The sequence below is a fragment of the Parus major genome, chromosome 1, assembly GCF_001522545.3.
Source record: "Parus major isolate Abel chromosome 1, Parus_major1.1, whole genome shotgun sequence".
NCBI lineage: Eukaryota > Metazoa > Chordata > Aves > Passeriformes > Paridae > Parus > Parus major.
The window spans coordinates 69,152,496-69,174,835 of NC_031768.1; the positions used below are offsets into that span (position 1 = coordinate 69,152,496).

General features: G+C 39.2%; 1 protein-coding gene across 2 annotated transcripts in view; it reads left to right on the top strand.

The window, feature by feature from the left end:
• Nucleotides 1-22,340, top strand: part of ATP8A2 (ATPase phospholipid transporting 8A2) — a 311,266-nt gene that overhangs the window by 57,095 nt on the left and 231,831 nt on the right. For both annotated transcript variants that reach the window (XM_015640721.1, XM_015640731.1), the window contains 11 exons: nt 1,252-1,321; nt 2,715-2,842; nt 3,842-3,953; nt 4,473-4,638; nt 6,918-7,045; nt 8,217-8,294; nt 10,334-10,422; nt 11,124-11,168; nt 12,485-12,560; nt 19,211-19,316; nt 20,639-20,721. In XM_015640721.1, coding sequence (XP_015496207.1) covers nt 1,252-1,321; nt 2,715-2,842; nt 3,842-3,953; nt 4,473-4,638; nt 6,918-7,045; nt 8,217-8,294; nt 10,334-10,422; nt 11,124-11,168; nt 12,485-12,560; nt 19,211-19,316; nt 20,639-20,721 — 1,081 coding nt within the window. The remainder of the gene's footprint in view (nt 1-1,251; nt 1,322-2,714; nt 2,843-3,841; nt 3,954-4,472; nt 4,639-6,917; nt 7,046-8,216; nt 8,295-10,333; nt 10,423-11,123; nt 11,169-12,484; nt 12,561-19,210; nt 19,317-20,638; nt 20,722-22,340) is intronic.

Consider the following 22,340-nt stretch of genomic DNA (forward strand, 5'->3'; position numbering starts at 1 on the left):
GTGTCCACATTTCTCATTTCTGCAGTTCATACAATTTCTGTGGAAATTAGAGGAATTGTATGGAAAAAGGTCTCCCTCCTGAGCTAACTACTTCAGTTGTAGTAGATAAGGTGTTTGACAGAGGTAAAACTGGAATAAAGCTGGACTCTAATCAGTCTTTCTTGGGTTCAGATTCAAATTGCATGTGTAGGAGGAGACAAAGAATAGACTCAACCTTTTTTCTTTTCAAAGCAGTATTAATTGGAGAGAATAATCTAGCTTCTTACTGTGTTATAAATGTACCTGTCCATTTCTTAATTACTGTTGTCCTAAGGAGCCTTTATTACTGACTGTTCTGCTGATTGAATACATTTGCTGTTAGAGCAATTGGTTACTTGGGAAAAAACTAGCCATTTATCAAGAGTATGAGAAGTGTTATGTTGAAGAAGCACTTGCTTCAATCCAGATGGGAAACTGATATTCCTTAGCAGCCTGAGAAGACAGTTGTAAGAAAAAATAGTTCTGGTGGTGCCATACAGAGGTTTTGAATCTTGAGTGATATGTCAGGAAGAGATCTGGTAAAAAAAGTATCCTTCCTTATCACAGGTGCTACCTGTGTAGAGCTCCTCTGTTAGATGTAGATAAGAGCTTGACTAACAGAAAATTCAGTTCTAGGAGGAAGATTTTTGTCCCTATTGGTAAGGGCAGAAACATATCTGGAAGCTGCAGGTTACAGCCCTCAATCCTAACAAACCTCCTTCTTATGGCTGAAAAAAAAAGCTGTATATCAGTGACTTTGGATGTACTTCCCATAGGCCCTCAACTTTAAGGTGACCTTGCAGATGTGATTTTGTGTGTTCAGTTCACAGAAAGAATTCAATAGCAGAGAGCATTACCATCTTCATCCAAACATATTCCTTTTTTATGCTGTTCAATACTTGCTATTTCATCCATAACTCCTGCAATTGGAAGCAATTTAATGGACTGCAATTGAAAATAATCCACTTCAGGCATCTAATTTTATCAGTTTATCACTTGGTAAATTCTTACTTATCTTTGATTTAGACTTGTCTTTTTCTGTAGTTTGTTGTATGACCATATCCACAGACACCTCTGTTAAATATGTACTCTCAGCTTTCATGGTTGCATACCACCTGTATGGTTTTCTGTCTTCTGCAGTGCATTGAAGAAGTCTGTTGTGAGCTATATTAGTGCAAAAAGTGTACAAAAAACTACCAAGTTTTAATATTGAAAATCTTATGCTCCTTGCAGTGAACCACAAGCCATGTGCTATATTGAAACAGCTAATCTTGATGGGGAGACGAATCTTAAAATACGACAGGTAAAACAAACTAAATTTAATATTTTTTATTTTTTCTTTTAGGTATTTAATATTATAGTTATGAAGCAGCATCTAGCTTGCATGGCAGCAGTACAAGTGCCTTTTTTTTGTTGTTCTTTTAAAAAGCATCTTTCTCCAAGTGGCTGTAATTTGCCTTTTCAATAGATACAAACCCAAGCAGTAATGCATCATGTGCAAGTGTAAGGAACTAACTTGAAGCAAGTATTTTAAGCCCACAGCGACAAATCAAACAGACCTTGGATGTATTCTGCTGAAGTCTACTTAGTGGTATTTAAATGCTGTACATAAAAACAAAATCAGCTATGCTTGTGATGAGAGTTGCAGTTTCTTCTGTCACAAGTACTATTTTATGATCATTATGCAGAGGCAGAAGCTGAAAAGAATCTTTCTGTGTATAAGTTAATTTGTTATCTCTTTGTGGTAAGCAGAATAATTTATTTGGATCTTTCTAGTTTTGTGAGAGTAGTACTGTTGATTATAGTGTTTAGAAATAGTTAAGAATCTTTGGCTTCTTTCATTTAAAAAAACGTATTTAGATTAGGATTTTTAAACAGATAATTTGTTTTCAAAAAGCTACAATTGCTCCTCCTTTACTACATTTGTGGAAATGTGATTTACTGTTCCAGATCAGCCTAGTAAGTCAGATCTTGAGCTCTTGTAAGATTTTATTTGCTTCAGGACATGCTTAAAATACAAAAATATGGCCTTGCTCTGGCTTGCAGTGCTGCAGTCAAATTCTTGCAAAAGAAACACAAAATGGATTCCTCTTTTAATAGAAGGGCAGTGGGGTGCTGTGCATGTGCTCAGATTTAGAGTACCAACACTTTATGTTGCAGTTGCATGGCAGGCTGATCACTAACCTTGAGCAGCATCAGCACATATTGGCTGCAGTGGCTCAAGAGACATTACACTTCAGAATGGCCATATTTAGCAGCCACAATACATCAGTACAGCTGTACTTCGAGAAAAAAGCCAGGCCTGTTCATACTGCTTTTCTCCTACTTCCTCTTGCACGTATCCAACTGTGTGTTTTGTCTTGGTTAGAGAGAGATCATGTAGGTAATGTAAGTATCTGTGTAGAGAGTTTCAGGCTTGTTGGTAGATTCATATGTGTCCATAATGAGACTTCCTTGCAGGAAAGAGTTATTGAATATCAAATTAAAAAAGAAAGCCCCAAAGCATAACAAAAACTGACACCAAGAGAGCAATAACAAAAAAAAAACCCACCAAAGCAAAACGGGACCCTGACTAACAAAACTCCACAGATTTAATTACATTCTGTTTCGCAGGTGTTAAAAAGAAGCACCATTTTCCTAGGTTGCCTTCTAATAAGAGTTTTTGACAAGAATCTCCTTTGAATTGTTCTGTGCAGGGTTTGTCTCAAACTGCTAGTCTCCAGTCCAGGGAAGAGTTGATGAAGGTGTCTGGGAGGATAGAATGTGAAGGACCCAACCGCCATCTCTATGACTTCACTGGAAACTTGCGCTTAGATGGTCAAAGGTATTGACAACAAAGCCATGAATTCATCTGGTTAGGAAAAATGTTTCCTCTTTTCTTTTAGTCTGTAACTCTGAGCACATGCATGTTTTTGCTGGGGAAGAGGTAGCAATCAATATTTATTAATTGTAGCATCTGCCAATATAAGATAACACAGTTCTTTCTTCTTATGAAGCCTTCTGCTTGTCATGGAGTATTGATTTCTTTGTAATTAATGGTGGTATTTTATTAAAAGGTACATGTAAAGAGAAGAACACAAGGAAATGATTGGGGTTTTTAGGGTGGTCTTGTTACACAAGACACACAGAGGAAATGCAAATCTTTACCTTTCAACAAGAGCCAAAGGTTGCACCCAAGTCAGATTTGTAGAGAAAAGTGATCCCAGAACCTGGAGGCTTTGTCAGTGTGACTTTGATGTCTACAGCTCTTCAGAGAAAAGTATGTAGTTTTTAGTACTCAAAACCATGGGTTATGAGAGGTTGGTAGGAACATACATGCTTTATTTGGCTGTACCATTTCCCTTCACCAAATGTATATTCCTTGGGCAGCTCAGTGCTGGAGTAGCAGATGATCACTTGCATCCCACTTGGAAGTCGTATGTTTAATACAGGCTTTCTCAAATGCTTGTTTAATGGTGCATGTGACATAGTGTGCCTGAAATGGATGGCCTCTCTGCAAGTTAAATGCTTCTCTGTCCTTGATGTGAGAGAAGCAAAGGTCAAGTGCAGAATAAGCTTATTTATGGTTGCCATATAAGTTCTCAAGTTTTGGGTAACTGGAGCAGCTTTGCCCTACTTAGCTTTAGCAGGAATTAGACTTACAGAGGTTTCAGTGCTTTCTTCAGTTGTGTGGACAACCTAAGCTCATTATATTGCTATTACATTCTTCTCTTATGGTTTGTGGTTGTTTTTATTATTATCTGGGGAGTAAGGCTGGTAGTAAAACTACCTTCTTTAAAGTGTTACCAAGAACTGAAAGATCCATGAACTTCTTCCTTTGCAGCCCAGTTCCTGTTGGTCCAGACCAGATCTTGCTGAGAGGTGCACAACTGAGAAACACTCAGTGGGTCTTGGGTATTGTTGTGTATACAGGACATGACACCAAACTCATGCAGGTAAAGGTTTTAAGGGGATTAAGGGTATGTTTTGATGGAAGTTGGTCATCTTTTCTGTATTCTTGTCATCGACTTGATTTTTTGAAATGGTTTGACTCGGTTGTTTAAGGCCTGGTGGCCTTGAGGAATACAGGGGTCTGTTGTACTCCAGTTTGCATGTGCACATGTGCAAACACACTGAAGTGAAGGCAGTTCAATATGTAAGGAGAACTAACTTTCCTCTTAATTTATCTGGTAGCTGGATTACATTTAAAACTGAGGCTTAACAGCTAAGGAAATAGTAAAAATCATGGAGATAATTAGATTAAGACAACAGTCCTGTATTGCCTTAATGTCAGGGAGTGCCTGGAGAGACCAGCAGCATGTGTATGTTGAACACTGCTGCTGACCATCAGTGGGATGGACAGCAGGTGCTCTAATGGGCTCTGAAAGTAAAGACCGGGTTTGCTTCTGCATTTTCTTCTTATAAAAACTGTTGCTAGGTTCTTTCTCTTCTTTTTTTTCCCTGCTGCTGTTCAGAATTCAACCAAAGCACCTCTGAAGAGATCAAATGTGGAGAAGGTGACCAACATGCAGATCCTGGTTTTGTTCTGTATTCTCCTGGTAATGGCCCTTGTGAGTTCTGTAGGTGCCTTATTATGGAACAGAACACACGGCGAAGTCGTCTGGTACCTTGGCTCCAACAGTGAGTATGCAGGCACTGAGCCAGCAATGTATCAGACTGTAGGGCCATGCAGGCTCTTATCTTCACTGAATTAATGCATAAAATAAGAAATAAAAACCCCCAAAACCCCACATCTTGCTAGTTTTTGATGACCTAATATTTTCTTTTTTTTGAGAATAAGCTTGACATAAGTGAACTTCCCAGTGAGGCCTCTAAAGTTTAGGTAAATATGACTGGACTAGCACCCAAGGAGCAGGGTGGAAACAGAAGAGAAGGGCAAGAGTTACTCTTGGATATCTGGTGTTCACTTCTTTCATCTCTGTGGAGATATCATACACCGATTTTTTTTTCTCAGGAGAGGTCATGTACTGCAGCCTTATGTGTGTCTGACTGTATTTGACTGCAGGGTGGGGAGTATCAGTCTGATGCTGACTTCAGCTTTATGCTTATGTACAGATGCAAAGGATTTATCTTTATTTTTTTCAGTTAGAAATGCTGATCAGCTCTTTTAGAGAAAATCGAAATGCTAAATGTCACAATTCTTATTTATTGGGTAAAGTTTCTGTCCTTGGCTTCTTTTACTTTGTTGTGAGAAAACTGATCTCTTAGCATGATTATTTGAAGGGTTTTATTTGATTTCATTCTTAGTCCTCAAATTTGTTAGTTCATTATTGAAGATGAACAATGAAATGCTCCCCAGTAGATTTTTGAGGAGGTTGCATTAGCTATAAAATGTGGTGTTAAAAGCATTTTGAGATGCAGATCTTAAAGCAGCTATCACAAACTGCAAATGGCTTGTCTGCTGATGATGCAAAACAGATGGCAAGTGTATCTTCTGCAGTTTAAGAATTGTAGTTGTGGTAGTAATGAAAAAGAATCACATAGGAAGAGCATGGAAATGCCCCATATTTGACTCTGGGCTTTGGTAGTTGTAATGTCTTCTTGTAGCAGTGTCAGCAACTTTCAGAATTTCTTGCCTGCTGCCCCCCTTGTTTTTCATGAGTAAGTTTAAATTTGTGCCTTCCAATGACGGAAGTAATACTGGAAAAGATGAATGGAATGAACTCTTGAACTTGCAATATAAAACAGGTGCAACTTGCAATAGACTAGGATGACATTACAGTCTGTATAGATGCCTTTTTGTAAATTGAATGCACAATTTCTATTCCTTCTGTAACTGCTGCACACAGGAAAGACACTTTTTCAGGTTGGGCAGGTAGATGTTAAATTTTGGTTAAATGTCTCACCTGTGTAAAAATTGTATTGGAAGATCTTCCAATACCATGCATACTTCTGCTTTCTGTCAACTTATCAAAGATATGGAATTAGAGTGTACTCACACTTGCAGGTGCTTTTGTCCAAACTGATCTTTATTAGGATTCAGCAATTTTCTCTGGATTCTCTCTCCTCCTAGTTTGCTCCCCTGACTTCTAATTAACTTCTGATGCTGAAAACCCTTATTTGTGGACTCTGACCTCGTTGTTCTGGGTGTTCTGTGTGCTGAATGAAGCGCCTCTCTAAGTTTCTAGGGAAGTGGAGAGCATACAAAATGTGGAGACTTTGATTGTAAAGAGCTGTGGGCAGCACCTTGAATGGGAGCCTTCATCCTGTGTCTCTGCTGAGCCTTGGACATTGCTGCTGGCTGTCTATAAATGCTTTCCCTTCCCTTCAGGACCAGTTGTGATGGCAGACTTATTTGGGCAAGTTGCCCAGTGTTGTCACCATTGATAACAGCTTCTTTGCTTAAGCAGGGTGCCTCAATTCTTATACACGGCAACTGTTCAACAGTCAGCTTGTTCTCATCAATTTCTTTAGTAAGAGTAAATTCTCAATTCTGACAATGATGTCAGATTTTAGAACTAATTTTGGTGTTTATTTTTTTGTTTCCTAGCTCCACTGAGGCAAGTAGGCGCTTCCTGAGAGATGATTATATTACTAGTGACATTGGGGGCTCTTAATTGGGCAGTTGACACATTAGATAAATGTTTAAATTGGGTTATATGGGGAATATTGTGCTTCTCACCATCTGTCTGACAAAAATTATTCAGAAAGTGTTCTGTTCTTTTATATATAGCCTCACCAACCTTGCCCTCCTTCACCTGGTAGAAAATGATTGGGTTCTGTGGGTGTTTTATCTGTCTTCTATTGAAATCAATATTAAAATGGCCCTTACACTAGGCATCAACACACTAGCTGATTATTTTAGCTTTGCTAAATCTGATTAGGTGAACTGCATAAAGATGATTGCCTCTGTACCACTCAGATATGTCTGCTAATGTTATGTGTCTTTTGATCCACAGAAATGCTGTCTGTCAACTTTGGATACAATCTGCTGACGTTTATAATCTTGTACAACAACCTTATTCCAATCAGCCTTCTGGTGACATTGGAAGTTGTCAAGTTTACTCAGGCTCTTTTTATAAATTGGGTAAGTAGCAAGAATGAATGTATCTCAGTTCTGGATGTTGACATTTAAAATAAAAACCCACTTAACATCTTAGCAAGATTTTCTAGTTACTTTTCTGATGCAACTTCTGGGAAAGGAAGGGAGAAACTCAGCATTTATTCTATACCAGTTCTGTGTTTCACAGGAAATGAAAAGATCTAGTCACAGGAAAGTCCTCTGTGCAAATGATGACTTGTATTTAAGGCTTTTAGGATGAGAAGGAAGTGTCAGCTCTTGGTTGAAGGAGGTCTCTCTGCTGACTCACACGTTCACTAATTATCTTTTGAAAACTCTTTGGTATCTTATAGCTTCTCTCAGACACAGCAGAGGGAAAGACTAGACTTGTTTGAAGGTGTGGGGTTTGTTTTTGATTTTTTTGGGGGGAGGGGGTGTTGGGTTTGTTTTTTGTTTTTTTTTTTAACATCCTGAGGCTGGCCTTAAGGTCACCTCTGAAATGGACCATAATGTTTTTGTAAGGAAATAAGCTGATGCTGCCTTGCACAACCAAACAGTGATTCCTCTGTTCAGGGAACCTTTGACTTCAAAATGTCTTTCAAATTCTGTAGTGATGGCTATTAAGCTGGACAAAACCAAGAGGAATACCTTTTGTTGGTATATATTAATCCCTGGATTTAGAGTAATGTAGTAGGTTCCTATAAAACACGTGTAAGTGAAGTTTAATATGTCTGTTCCCTGAGCTGCTTGTAATGTAGTAGAGATGCGTATCAGAAGTTGCTTTGGTTTGTGCAGCTGTTTCTTTGTAGTAACAGAAGAAGTTTATTTCATGGAGACACTAAAATTCTGTCATGGATGTAGCTGGAGCAACTGATTGTTGTAGCTGAACACCTATGTTTAGCATGGCTGATGCATGAACTTCTTTCTGCTCTACTAAGTTTGGGTTTTTTTCTGTTACACCTTTAGTTTATTAACGACCTGTAGTTGAATCTGTCTTTTCTCATGCCCATGTAGGATGGAGGAATACTTTGGAAAAGAGGCACACATATTCATCCTGGGATGATGTCTGTCTCAAGCATTCAGAATGCCTGGTGGTAGCATTAAGACAGTCAAGCCAAGTTGGAGCTGACTAAAAGAAGAACAGAGATTTTAATGTTTAATGTTCATAACGTAAATCTTAATTTTGCTCTCATTTTAGGACATTGATATGTATTACCCTGAAACAGATACACCTGCAATGGCCAGAACCTCAAACCTTAATGAGGAACTTGGGCAGGTAAGATAACATTTTCTTAAGTGTCATGAGTGTGATATATTCTCTCAAGAGTGAAGGTACGAGAGCAAGATGTACAAGATTTGGACAAGATGTATAAATCAGTTTTATTTTGTTGCTCTGTGGCTCAGGTTAATGGGATGTTTTTATTTTCTCTAGTCTGAGTCTTAAAAGGAAATAATGAGATATCACAGGATTAAATGTAATGTCATATGGGCAGTTTTATATTTGGGAATTGAAACCATTTCATATGGTGACTCTCAACTTATCTCTCCAATACCTTTGAGAATAGCTCTGTGATTTTGGTTGTCTATACAGAACAGAATATACAGGGCTAAACTTGGCTGAAGAGCAGGCCAACAGCCTAGACTATTATTAGTTTTTGATGTTTCTGACTAATTCAGAGAAGATACAAATAAAAAAAAATTATAGTTGTATTCCTAATTTAGATATTGTGCTCCTTCAGGCATTTTTATTTTCCTTTCAGATAAAGGTAACTGTATATTAAATTCTAGTTGTTGTAGGTTTGCTTATTCTGCAAATAACAATTCTTCAAATTGGAAGGGCTTCCCAAAACAAGCTTACTGGAAAATATGAGCTTGCTTTTGGAATTTTGTAGTACTGTTGAGAAATGGTAGCTTTTTTCCTTGACCATCAAGGTTATAGGTCTGTAACTGAACTACATAGACTTCATAACTGGCATGAGTTTAGTATTGGAGACACCATTTGTGTATTTAAAATACATAATAATGCCCTGCTCAGGAGGGGGGTATTATGCTTAATATGATTGGCATTTTTCTTATGAATGCTGAAATTTGATTTTTGTTTAAATCACTTTGATGTGAAGTTATCAACCTCCAAATTATGGTGCTATTTTTACCTGAAGTAAAGAATGTGTGACATAATGTATGTTGGTGGTCCATATGTTATTTTCAGGAGTGGCTTACTAGTGACTCTGTGTAACTCGACTGATTTTTTTTTTTCATTCTTTAATTGAATTACATGTTCACAGGTGCCCTTGATATTTTTGTTTCATGGTGAAATTATTAATGACTTAAAATTCCTCAGAATTTGGAGTGCCCTCTTTGAGTTCTGGCTTGCAAAGGCTCCCTTTCCAATGCTGTTTTCAGTAGCAGTGTAGTGCATAGCTAAAGGATTACCTTAACAAGTACTGTAGTGCACTGTCTTCAACAGAATGGCAATAATAGGGGAAAACTGCTTCTAACTCTAGTCAAATTATTTTGGTCTTCAAGTTGTCTAACTCTTTCATGTTATCACCATCCCTTCCTACATGTTGCTGTACGAAAGTCTTACCTGGTACAGAGGTGCAACTGTGGAATTACCTGGCTATTAGTTTTGGTCTTTTGGGACCTCCTTTGAATCTGCTTATGCTCCAAGAGGTCATATTGCTTTGATGGGGCTGCCTCCAAGTTCTACCTTGAAGTCACTGTTTCCATAAAGAGATTGTTACTTTGGGCAGTGCTGACTGTGGCTGTGTGTTGTGTACTTCAGGGCTGCTCATGACTGGACATCAGAAGAAACAGCTTTTGTTTGCCTGCAGAATACCAGTTGGACTTAATCTAGCATATTCTGTGTTTATAGATAGGGGGGAAAAAAAAAAATCCCCTAACATTACTGATGATTTTGGAAGCAAAAAATGTTTTCAGTGTGTAAAATTCCAGTGATCCTTCAACAATCCTAAGAGTCTTCATTTCCAGCCTCACTATTTGAGATTAGTGCAGTTGAAAGATTTGGTAAATGTCCAAATAGTACAACCAAGTAAATCTCTAGTGACCACACTAGAGCCTTGGCAATAGATGCCGACTGTTTGAGCCCTTCCACATATAGAGGTAAAGAATTAATGCAGTTAAATAATTTGCCCGATTATTTTTCTGTAGATTTGGTAGACAAATCAAGCTGTAATAAGCCTGCATTGGCCAATATTGTGACATTTGAGCAATGTCTCTGAGAGTCTTCCTATTTTCTACTTTGAGTTTTATTACTATGTAAGTTGAAAATCGGACTTGTTTTTTCCTTTCCAGGTAAAATACCTGTTTTCTGATAAAACAGGTACTCTAACATGCAATATCATGAACTTTAAGAAATGCAGTATTGCTGGAGTGACATATGGGTAGGTATGACTTTTTTAAAAACTCTGTAGCTTAATGCACGCTTACTACTGGTACAAAATTTCATACTGGAAAAGGATTATTCTGTTCTTCAATTTATATGCTAGCATATTTTGTGGTCTTAATTAATAGCTTTAATTTTCCTGTCCTGTAGCACAAATTGTAAAAGTCAAACCTGGGAAGTACTTCATATGAAGTAAAGAAACTTGCTTCCTAACTTACCTGATTATGATTTAAACAAAACCAGAAGTTCTAAATAAGCTCTGGCCTCTCAGGAGGGAAGAAGTTGCAGCCCAAGGGTAGCAATTATCAGTTATATTTTTGTGACTTGAGAAGAACCAGCATTTTCTAGAACAGTGTAGTTGTAGTTCTAAAGCTTAATACTCCTTGCACAAGAGGGATACCTATTTACTGTTTTTATCCTGTTCTGTCAAAAGGATCCATTTGAGTCATCTAAGTCTTTGTATTTGCTTCATGTTAAACGGGTAGTCTTAAGATCTCGGTGCAAGTTAACCTTTGAATTTCATGTTAGCTAAATTAGATATCTCAAAAGGCAGAAAATTTGATTCAAATGTATGAACAGCTGAACCCATGGTTCCAGCATATGTTTTTGTGGGATGACTCATTGATCTTCGCCTTCTACCTATTTTTTTTGGTTACTAAAGTGGAATAAATGTTCTTTTTTCCTTTTTCTACTCCTCAGTCACTTTCCTGAGTTGGAAAGAGAACGTTCATCAGAAGACTTCAGGTAAATACATTCCAAGATGTTTGTGTTCTGCATAGCAGAGTATATATAGAGTTTATATAGAGTACAGTCTATATAAAGACTGCTTTCCAATTTGGGACTGGAAGAAGCCCAAAGGAGGAATGCGTTTGAGAAAAATGGTCTTCCAGTGGGAGCCTAATGCACAGCTGGTGGGTGGTGATGGATCTACTTTTCTGCCTAGAGATTTCAAATGTGAAGGGGGTGAGGAATAGGGCTGGGGTGGCTGGGATGCTAATGCAGTGCTTATTTATAATTGCAGACAGTCAAGTTAAAAGCTAAAATTAACCTACTTAGCAGGAACCTTACCCCTAGCTAAAGACTGATTGTTGCTCTTTGCAATCACTAAATTCAGGCCTGAAAAGGGACTTCTTTATTAAAATGCTGTGTTTTAATAATTAAACTGGGAGGGAGCTTGATACGTAGGCCTATCATGCCCAGAAATTCCTGCTCCTTTTTATTGGGAATTTTAATGAATAGAGATGATGGGTCTGTCCCATTCCACAGAAACGAGTGAAGACCCAGAGGTGTTAAACAGGTATCAGTGAAGCATGTTGAGATTATTGGGAAAGAGGGGAAGAGCCAGGGAGGGCTGGCATGGATTTGAATGGCAAATATAGGGAAGAAGTGAATTCCCACCCAATAAACAGGTAAACACTGAATGCTGTTAGAGAAGCACTTGGTAATGAGCTAAGCTGGGCTTCTCCACTGGTCCAGCTCATTTTGATGATCATGTTTTAGGAAGGTGATAAAGCGATATGTTTCTTCTGCTGAGATGTAATTTCTGTGGATTCCTCCTTTCTTCCAATATATTGCTGTTTCTTTCATTGCTGTGTTTTCTTTCATTGTACCTTTGTTTTCTATTCAGTTCTGTGAAAGGTTTTTTTCTAGGTACTTACTTGGAGTACTCAGACTTAAAATCCCCCAGGGGTCAGCTTGAAGCAGAATGCTCTGTCTAGGGAGGGAACTTAGGGATATTGAACTTCCATCTATTTTATGAGCAAGCTGCCCTGAAATCCATTTATCTTAAATATGCTTAAAAACTGCTGTTGCTACATCTGTCCCAGGAGCTGCATTGACACTTGAATCGTCTGAAATACACTGTCAACCATAACCGCTTTGGTTTTCTTGCTGGTGTTCATTTTCAGCACTTGCTGCATTACTCATATGATCTTTTCACAATGCTTTCAAGGACACTGAAGTCTTACTGGGATTTTTAAATTTGCTTCCCAAGAAAATAGATGAAGTACTAAGATTGGCAATGTTGCCACTTGTTTGAATATGCTTGTTTTGCTCTGCAGCCAGCTACCTCCTTCCACCAGTGAATCATGTGAATTTGATGACCCAAGACTGCTGCAAAACATTGAAAATGATCATGTAAGTCTGCTCTTTGAATATCACGCCTCTTAAATGCCCTATTCTAGGCTTGTCTGGAATTGAATGCTGAACAAATCTATTTGTGTGATTAAGTCTGCTCTGTGAGTGTGTCATGCAGGCACAGAGGGGATAAATTGGAATCAAAATAGCTCCCTCCAACGCCTTTCTGCCCACTTGTCTTACAATTGGATTAAAGAAGCAATGGCATTGATATGGATTCTAGCTACCTATAAGGCAGCTTCATATATTCTGTTGTATATGGGAGACAATGCTTGGTAACAAGTTATGATAGAAATTAAAATTCTTTCAAAGAAAAACTACTTGGAGTGTTGAATCATCTATACCATTTTTAACTGTAATCTGTAGGATTACAAGGTGATTCTGGAATGAGCCTTAAGTATTGCACGTGTTTGGAATTCTAGTTATGTAAAGGATGTAAGAGATGGGATTTAATTGAAAATTCAAGTTTGGCATGAGCCTTAATGATTAGTAGTCTTAGCCTAGCTGTTGAGTCCTTAAGGGTCCTAGTCTTTAAGAGTCAGTTCATTGTTTATTTGGAAATCATGTGGCTGTGAAGTGTCTTACTGGACATTAGACAATTAATTCACTTGCCAAAAAGCATGACCCTTGTTCTCTGCAGGCTGTCTCACAATATGGGGTCTGAGCATTGGCAAGCGCAAACTCAAATCAGCTGATTGCTCTCCTTAGACATTGTGGCTTCTGTAACAGGGCTGGTTAAGTGTAGTATGAGCATCTAAAATATAGTTGCAATATACAGTTTGTGTGGAGGAAAGCTTTGCTGTGCAGTACTTAAGAACTGCAGCATGGTGCAGATGCCATAAGGGAATTCTGATTACTTGGTGTGGCACTGTGTGTTCTGCAGAGTGATGGAGCCTAAAGGTGGCTCCTGTGCTCTAACCTCCAGCAAGGTGACTCTCTCAGGACAGTGCCCTGGTTTCCTATCTGGCTTTTGTAGTCGTGTACACTGGAAGGATTTCCCACTGGACATGACTTGCAGCCAAGATTTGTGCATTGTCCTGTTCCTTTGTGTCCTGTTTGTTCATTTATGGCTACAGTTATGGCTTATGGCAGTTGCTGGCTCCAGGTATTCATTCTGGTTTAGGGGTAGACTGCAGATAAAATGCCTTTGAGCTCTTTCTGGCTGCTGCTGTGTTAGGTATGCATCGAGAAAGATGCTTTGGTATATTTTAATAGACTCAGTAGAAGGGATGTATCTCAAATGAGCTGTACGATGGAATTTCTCACCTAGTCTTGAGATGGCCCCTTATTTTGGGGCTACCTAATTATTTGATCTTCCCTGGGTAGTTTCTGCCTTGGGGGGATAGAAGAATTATATACTGTCATAGCAGGTGCATGAGGGATTTTGCTAGCTTCCTTAAGTGTCATTTAGTCTAGACAGCTCGGAAGTCTTCTACACTGAACCTTTTTGTATCCAGTTTCCTTTTTGCTGTTCACTTAAGCAGACAAATACTGATGTCACTGTACAGCTGACTGTTGGGCTGAGCATATTGTGTGAGCTCAGCCCTCAGACAATCAGTGGGGAAATCACTGGCTAATGAGAAATACCTTCTGTAGGCTGAAGATAACTTTTCAGAGCCTGTCTGTACTGGAGCAATGGGTGCCACCCTCTGGCAAGTGGTGATTTAGCACAGGGCTTGGGAATGCAAGGACTGCTTATGACAGTTTGCAGAGTATGTTCCAGGTCTATTTGTCAGGATATGGGTGAGAGGAGGGCTGGATTCCAGGGTAGTGGTAGAGGGAAGGGTCTTTCCAGCTTTGCATTGGGTCAGCTGCTGAGATGTATAAACCGCTTCTTTCTATCTAAAAATCTATATTATTAAAATCTATATTATCTTAATTTTTACATCTGATGGATAGGTGTGGATGCCATTTGCAGATGTCTGTCAATTTAGTGAACTGTGGTGAAAAACTGAAGTGTTCTAGCATAAGGTAACTAGTGAAGTTAGATGGTGCTGTAGTCGGGCAACTAATTTCCTCTAAACATTTGCCCTTTTGCAGCTGAGTCTGTAAGTGTGATCTCTTACAAACTCTCATTAAGTGTTTCATTGCTCTGGTCTTGAAGGTTTTAATTTTTTTTAATTTTTTTTTTTTTTTCAGTTCAGTCACAAGTGTTAGTTTAGAACTGTCTCAGTGCCAAGTAATTTTCTTTCCAGGTTGAAAATAAAAAATTATGTACTTGTACTCATGAGACTGTCTTCCATCTGCTAGGAAGATTTTTAGCATCCTGCATCACCTCTAAATTTCATGGCTCTTCTGGGCCATTGGTGTGTAAGGGCTGACTGATAGCCAAATCCACTTTTGAACAGCAGTTAAAGAATTATTGTCCTGTAGGAATTGTTCCAGGGAAAAATAACTTGTCTTGAAAACCTGTGGAGGTTTCTCTTGGCTGCTCTGGTATTTTAATGTGGAAGAAAGTATCTAGCTTTGTCTGCCTGCTTTTTCTTTGTGTCACCTTCTGTTGGATAAGCTGTGCAGCTGTACCAGGTGTACGAAGCTGTCTTGTTTCTATAGAGAACATGGCATAAATTCTTAGTCTAATAAGGAAAGATCTGGTTTTTTCTAAGACTAGAATAGACTTTGGTGAATACGGTAGATGGTTTTTATCTTGGTGCTTGCTAGTTGCATATGTGCTGTGAATTAACTCAGCACAGAGATGCCAGCCTGATTGAATGTGGGGTTATGTTTTACACTGATGATAGGAGAGCAGGGAAGGAGGTCAAGGAGTGAAGGAATTAACAGACTTGGTTCTCGTCTTAGACTCCTGTCTAAGAATCCTTCCAGGATTCTCTCTGAACTTCATCTGCGAATTTCGATTTGCATGTGAACTTTCTTCTGTGGCCCCCAAATTATCTCTTGTCTAAGAAGCAGCAAACATGGTATAGCTGCAGATGCCTGAATTGGTTCAGTGAGTGCACGTGATGAGTGCTTTAGCAGCTGGCCAGGCAGAACAGACAAACTGTTGTGCTCACATTGAGCCTTTACCACACTGGAAGTGTTTGTTTAGACCTCACCAACACGTCTGCTTATTCTTGTGTAGTGTGTGGGAACTGAGGCTATTATCCCATCAAGCTTTGTTGAAATGACAGCTATCATCAGCTGATTGTTAATTCTATAGGAAAGCAGAACCAGAAAAAAGTATCATGGCTAACTGGGATGAAAAACTGGGATTTGAAATACAGTAGGGGGAAAAAAACATGTTCAGGTGATGAAAGCCTATGGGAGTCTCTAGTTCAGATTGCTGGAAAACTGTCCAAACACATCATTTTATGGCTCACAATTAAGTTGTTAGAGCTTGGTGAGATATATTTTTCTCTCATCTGCTTTTGTTCTTATTGTGCGTGGGACTTCAGTACTTTTGTTCAAGTACAAGGCAGTATCTTTAATTATAGGTCATGTCTCATTGGTTTTGGACAAGATAAACTTGCATTTAACTCTCTTGATATTCAAAAGCTAGTTAATGTCTTCTCTCAGTCTGTGCCTGAAGTATCTTGGTCTCTTCCATTCCCGCCAGCTTCACTGTTCTGGAGTTGCCCAACATAGCTGGATCTTCACACTGCTTTCCTGATACTTTAGTGAACTAAATGGTAGGAAGTTTATATCTTTTTAAGATGGTGAGTTGTAATTCTCCTTGGTAATTAAGTACTTAAGCATTTTCACAGTTTTTCTTGGCAGAATGTGCTGCTTACATGCAAGGTAGTAAGATCAGGTTGTTAGACTGTGCTTTAATATCCTACTAGCCATTTCTAGGCCATTTGCTCAAAAAACTGTCAGTCCTGCTCACCTGGAAATACTGTGAATGGAGGCACTGATCTGATACTGCTACAATTAAAGGAAAGATGGAAGGTATCTTTAACTTCACATTCAAATTCCTTGTAATTGTATCAGACTCTTAAACAGTTGAGAAAAATAGTCTGTCTTCAGAGTGAAGATTCCAGATAAGGACGTGTGTGACACATCCAGATAGGAAGCTCTGCACGGTGCAGTTTGTTCCCCAAAAGACTGAGGCTTGTCTCAGTGTTTTGTTCCTCTAAATACAGGAACCATGAAGGGATGAAAACTTGTTTTCTGACCAGTGGTCTGCTTGATAATGGAGAGTGCTGTGCCTGCTAGATAGGCAGGCACCAAACCCTAAATTTTGCTTTCACTGAGGATAGTGCTTTATAGGTAACAATCCAGAAACTGCTTCCAGAAGTAGGAAACCATTGCAATGCATATGTGGTACTCAGCTGGTAGGGGCAGCAAACAAAATAATACACACAGTGGCATATATTGTTTGTGTAGATGTTTTTACACTAGCTTTTTCATGGATTTTTGGGGGAAAAAAAAAACAGGGAAGAAGTTGGCTTTCACCCAGAGTTGTTGGCACACAGGGAGAATGAGGGAGGAAGGCACTTAAAATGAGATCTACCTGTGGACTAATGAATAAGAGATCAAAATATGTAATCTTTGTTCCAACTACAGATGAACAGAGAACTAAAACATGGGGTGGGAAGAAATAAATCTGACCTTAGCATGTGAACAGGCAAGAAACATCTCACAGAGACCATCACTAAGAATTTGACTACTGAGATGTCAGAGTCTTGATAGGGGAACTTAAGTAATAAAGCAGAATTGGTTAAGCTGTGGGGCTTCTGTCCTGTCCTGGGATTCAGATCAGCATATTGGAAGGGGTATGTTACCACAGAAGCCATTAACAGATTTTCTGTTCACAGGTCCAAAGCAGGAATTTGAGTGTTCTACCCTGATTCATGTCTGTGCAACAAATATTGTCAGTGCTGTAATAATACAGAAGGGAAACAAATGACAGCTGTGTGGAGGAGCTGTTGTGATAAGCTGGGCCTCTGGTGATCTGTTGCAACAGAATTGGAAGATTGCCCTGTAATACATTGTGAGCTGTGAAAATACGAAGACAGCAGCAAATTATGTTGCTGGCTTGAAAACATAGATACACACTTAGGAAGGATTAAAATCCATGTCACTAGTAGAAACAGGTTGTTACCAGCTGATAGAACACATACTATGAAAGCTTGTTAATGGGTTAGGTGATAAAAGTGTAAGACAGACATCAAAGGTCTGCAGCAACAGATGCTGAAATAAGAATCTGGCAGGCTGTACCTTTTGACAGGGAGATAAAACTTTCATTACTTTGACTGGAAATGATGGAACAGCAGTAACCTCTTCACTATAATTTGCTGTGGACTTAGTCTGATAGTAGTGAGTAAATATATGTTCATTTTCCTGAGCACAGCCTCTGCACCCCAGCATGTCAAAAGCAACAACTCTTATTTTAGTGGCATGTGACCATAAAATTTGGAAGTTTCAGTATACAAACATAAAGGTCCTATTTGAAACAGTTACTTTGAAAATATTCATGGCAAAGTACATTAAGTAAAACAAGAATATAGAGTTTGGATCTCCAGTCTTTTTATTATACTACTTTTTGATATACTTACTTTGTTTACATGCATTGCCACAACGTTTGCCAGCTGACATGATTTTGTGGCTTTCTTAGCAGTTTAGTTTGCTTCCTACTAATTAAACTTTCATATTGCCAGTGCATAAGCTGTGCAAATGAAAGCTTTGGAACCTAGGTGGTATTTTTATATGCAGAAATTCTTTGAGAGTTTGCAAAGTCAAGTAGGGCTTTCTGCAAAGGTAGAACTCCTAAGTTCATGTCTGAGTCACAGAGAAAACGGCTGATGTGATGCAAGACAGTGATGCTGCCACCTGGGGATGTTATGGATATAGCAGAGGTGGTGAAGGAGAACCATGTGTTCACTTCAGCTGTTTCAGCCAAGCATCTGAAAGATCTGTGTGAATTGTGGATGAAGTTCGTAGGCCAGGTTGTGAACTGCTCTTCCTGACTGCTATGAGACTATAAATGTTTGCCAGAGGCAGGGATGGGAAGGCGGGGAAGAATACGAGTGACTTAATTTCACATCACTAAAGGCTGCAGTTGCCACAGTTGGCTGATTAGAGGCCTGTGGTTTAATTGCCAACTTTGCTGAGTTGCAGACCTGGTGTCTGTTTAAGCAGTTTGGAGCAGTGGTTTATGTTGCATGTTCTTGTGATGCTGAATGTGTAGGGACAATTGATTAATTTAATGCTTGACTGGGTGCTATATTCTTTTGGAAGGACACATGATGTTGCTTTCTACTGGCTATTCAACTGCTCTCAGCTCTGGATGTTCATCAGTAAGGGTGCAGTTGCAGCAAGTTTAATTCTGGTGTGGTTGCTGTCAATCTGCTGGAAGCTGCCATTAGTAGTATCTCCTTTTGCTAGATTGTCATCATCTTGTGGCAGATGTCTTTGCCTATATGAATCTTGGGGTGCTAAAGAATTAATGCTTTTATGTTTGGGGGGTGAGGGAATAATCAGTCTTCTCAGCTCTCTGCAACTTGAATGAGAATCAATAGCTCTGTAGTTCATCAGCACTGGCCCTGAACTGTGCTGTCTTGGTGTTCTGAGGTCAAAACAACTGCTGTAAAGAGAACTGAATATGCTTTGGGTGTTTTTTTTTAATCTGTGGTATATAAGAGATCATCTCAGTTTAGTGTTCCTCAGTCTGTGTGCAGTGCTAAACCTCAGTCTCCTGGTGTCCTGTCTAGCCCACAGCTGTGCATATACAGGAGTTCCTCACGCTGCTGGCCGTGTGTCATACTGTTGTTCCTGAGAGACAAGGAAATACAATAATCTACCAGGCCTCCTCTCCAGGTTGGTTGTTGCTTTCTTTTTTGGGAGGGAAGGGGATGAGTTGAAGGAGTAGAAGTAAATGGAAGGAAGGTCCATAAACTTCTAGGTCATTTCAAATGTCATTGATTTTGAACGCAAAACATCCTCCACAATGCTAGCAGTAGATCTTGCATCTTCTGTAATCAGTACACAGTTTTTGAATACTTCCTACTAACCACATAGGCCATGATGTTTCTTTAGAGATAGGCTGGGCTTAGGATCCCTTCTGTGCTCATGAGACCATCTACTCTTTCTGCAGGGATGAAAATAAAAGACTGAGTGTGTAGGAGGTAATGATTTGTTTCTGCACGAGCAATTACTTTATTGGCATGACTACAGACTGTCTTTCTTCATCTAGTATCTCCTTAGAGCAAGATAGGAAGCTATCAAGTGCCAATGCATGACACAATACAACCAAAACTTTCAGAATCTTGGCGATATTCGGGCCTGCCCTTCACCCATTTTTTACTCCTTTCAGTTAGCACAGACAGAGCTAGGTGAGGCCAGATGGTGGAATGTTGCTCTCCATTAAGTTTATCTCTGTTAGTGAAGATCTTTCTAGAATCGCTGTAGGGATGTATTGCATGATGAAGCAGCATCATTTCTTATTTCTGTCTTAATAGAGTGTCTGTAAAGTAGGATGAAGACCTCATGTGAGGAAGTTCTGGTCAGTGTGATGAACCATGAGGAGATTAAGGGAGCTGGAGAGACATGAGGTTTACTTGAATTAGGCACCAAATCCACTCTTGTGATGGTTGTGCTTAATGACACTTGCTCCCTAAGGAGGCTCTGTAATTTTCTATGGGATCTGATTGCAGCTCTGTTATATGAGCTCCTAATAACGCTGCCCAGTTCAGTCTCCAGAAAGCAATGCTGTATTTCTATAGTACCTAAATACAGTGTCTTCAAAGCAGAAATTGGATTAAACACATAGTGTAGGAATTTAAAAATAACGGAGCTTTGATCTTGTTTCCAGAACAGATATTTCCCCTTTTTCATGTGGAAATGTATGGCACCTCCACAAGAATAGAGTTAAATGCTTTAGTAGTTACAGGATGCTGATTTTTTGCTGATTGAGTACTAGGTTTGTGTAGTTGATATTGCATGACCTTTGTAGGACTAAAATGTTGAATGTTTTTGTGCAAGAGTGTGCAGAACTACTCTAACGTCCTTATGGATGGGAGTACGCAGAAAAGGGGATCCTGTTTTGGCAATCTGCTGTATTTAAGTATGGGTTTTGGAGGCCTCTTTAACATACCAGGTTAAATTCAAGCTTTTTTTGTTTATTTGGGTTTTTTTGGCAGATGAAGGAGCATTAGTGAAAGGAGCAAAAAAACTTGGTTATGTCTTCACAGGACGGACTCCCCATTCTGTTATCATTGATGCGGTAAGTGGTGGATGTGCACGGCACAGGCTACCAAGCTCAAGCCGAGCATAAAGGTGTCTTCTCTGGTCCCTGTCAGGGCCCTTCTCCAGGGCCTTTGGGATCCTACATGCCAAGGACTCATGTACACTGTGAAAAGCTGTCTTAATCTATTTGAAGATGCCAAGTGCTTTGCCCCTGTATGTGGCATGGGTGATAGGAAATGACAGCAGTTGTGCCTGAAAGGTATTTCCCTTGTCCAGGAAGCACAGATGGGAACACTCATATTAGAAGGAAATTCATGTGTCTGTGATGTTTTCTGACTAATATGTTTAATGGCTGCTGTTCTAAATGTTTAATTTCTTTCTCCTGAGTAAGATCTTCAGCAGAAGATCTGCTGACAAGCTGTGTATGCAGGGGTGCATAGTTAATGGATTGCAGTTGACACAGGCAGCCTCAGACTCATGGGGCCACATTCAGACTCAAGTTGCAGTCTAAGCTAAAGTGGCTCCAGATTGACACAGATGCAGCTAGTAGGGTGCTTATTAAGAATAATGAATGTGTTTTTGTCCTTCCTCTCAGGTGTATTTCCTTTCAAATTTCTTGTTACACTGCCAAACTAAGCACTTGAAACAGTTCTTGTAGGACTTGTCAAAAACCTTTTACGAATTCTCAAACTGCTTCTTAGTTGAAGGGGAAGAGCTTAGGATGGACAGTGTCATCTACAGCCATCTAAATGCTTCTCTGCAGGAACAGCCAGGCCTATCTGGCCTAGTTGTATGCCCATAATATGAAGCTGGGGTATTGTTAATCTATAGCCAGCAGTAAAAGCTGTCACTCCCAGAGATTCCTGTCTCTCCTGATTGCCTATATCAATGGCAGCATGTAGAAAATGGTTTGGAGATATTTTTAATCTTGGGGATGTTTCTCAGTTGATAAGTGCTTTGGACATGTCTGTACTGCAATTAGATTTTACTGCTGCACTTTCTTTAACTGCATGCTACAAATACCACTGGAGTTCTATGACTCTGGGAACTTCTACTACTTCTACTGCTCCTTCTATGCATTATACAACTGGAATGGCAGGTGTTTTAAAATCTTTCTCCTGCTTTGGGTTGTTCCTCCTCAGCCCCAGCAAAGAGTTGCTGGTGATAACAGGAATTTCTCCTCAGTTAATCTTTTTTTTTGGTCATGAAAAATATAATTAATATTTTTGTGAATTCAAATGAAAGAAATACTAAGGGAGGTCAGTCAAAGATTATTGTAATAATAAACCTGGAGGGCTTATTTTAACTTGGAAAAATGCCTACAGCCTGTAATATGTCACTTAGTTGGTGGCTGTTGAGAACTTAGCTTTCAGAGCATGCCTAATCAGAAAGGATATTAACTCTTTCTAATGATGTAGCAGTAGTAAATGAAGGATGCTACAATACAGGATGTTGAATTAAGTTCATTAGATCAGGCTCTGCATCCTGTAACCAGTGGAGGGAGCCATTGCCACATTTATTTACATTTGACTCTGGAATCTGTGACAGACACCTGATGAGCTCGCATGTTTGCACGTCTAAGAATATAATGTGGATTGTATTTATAATATTTATTTATTATTAATAGTAACTATTAATAGTAACCCCTTAATTTTT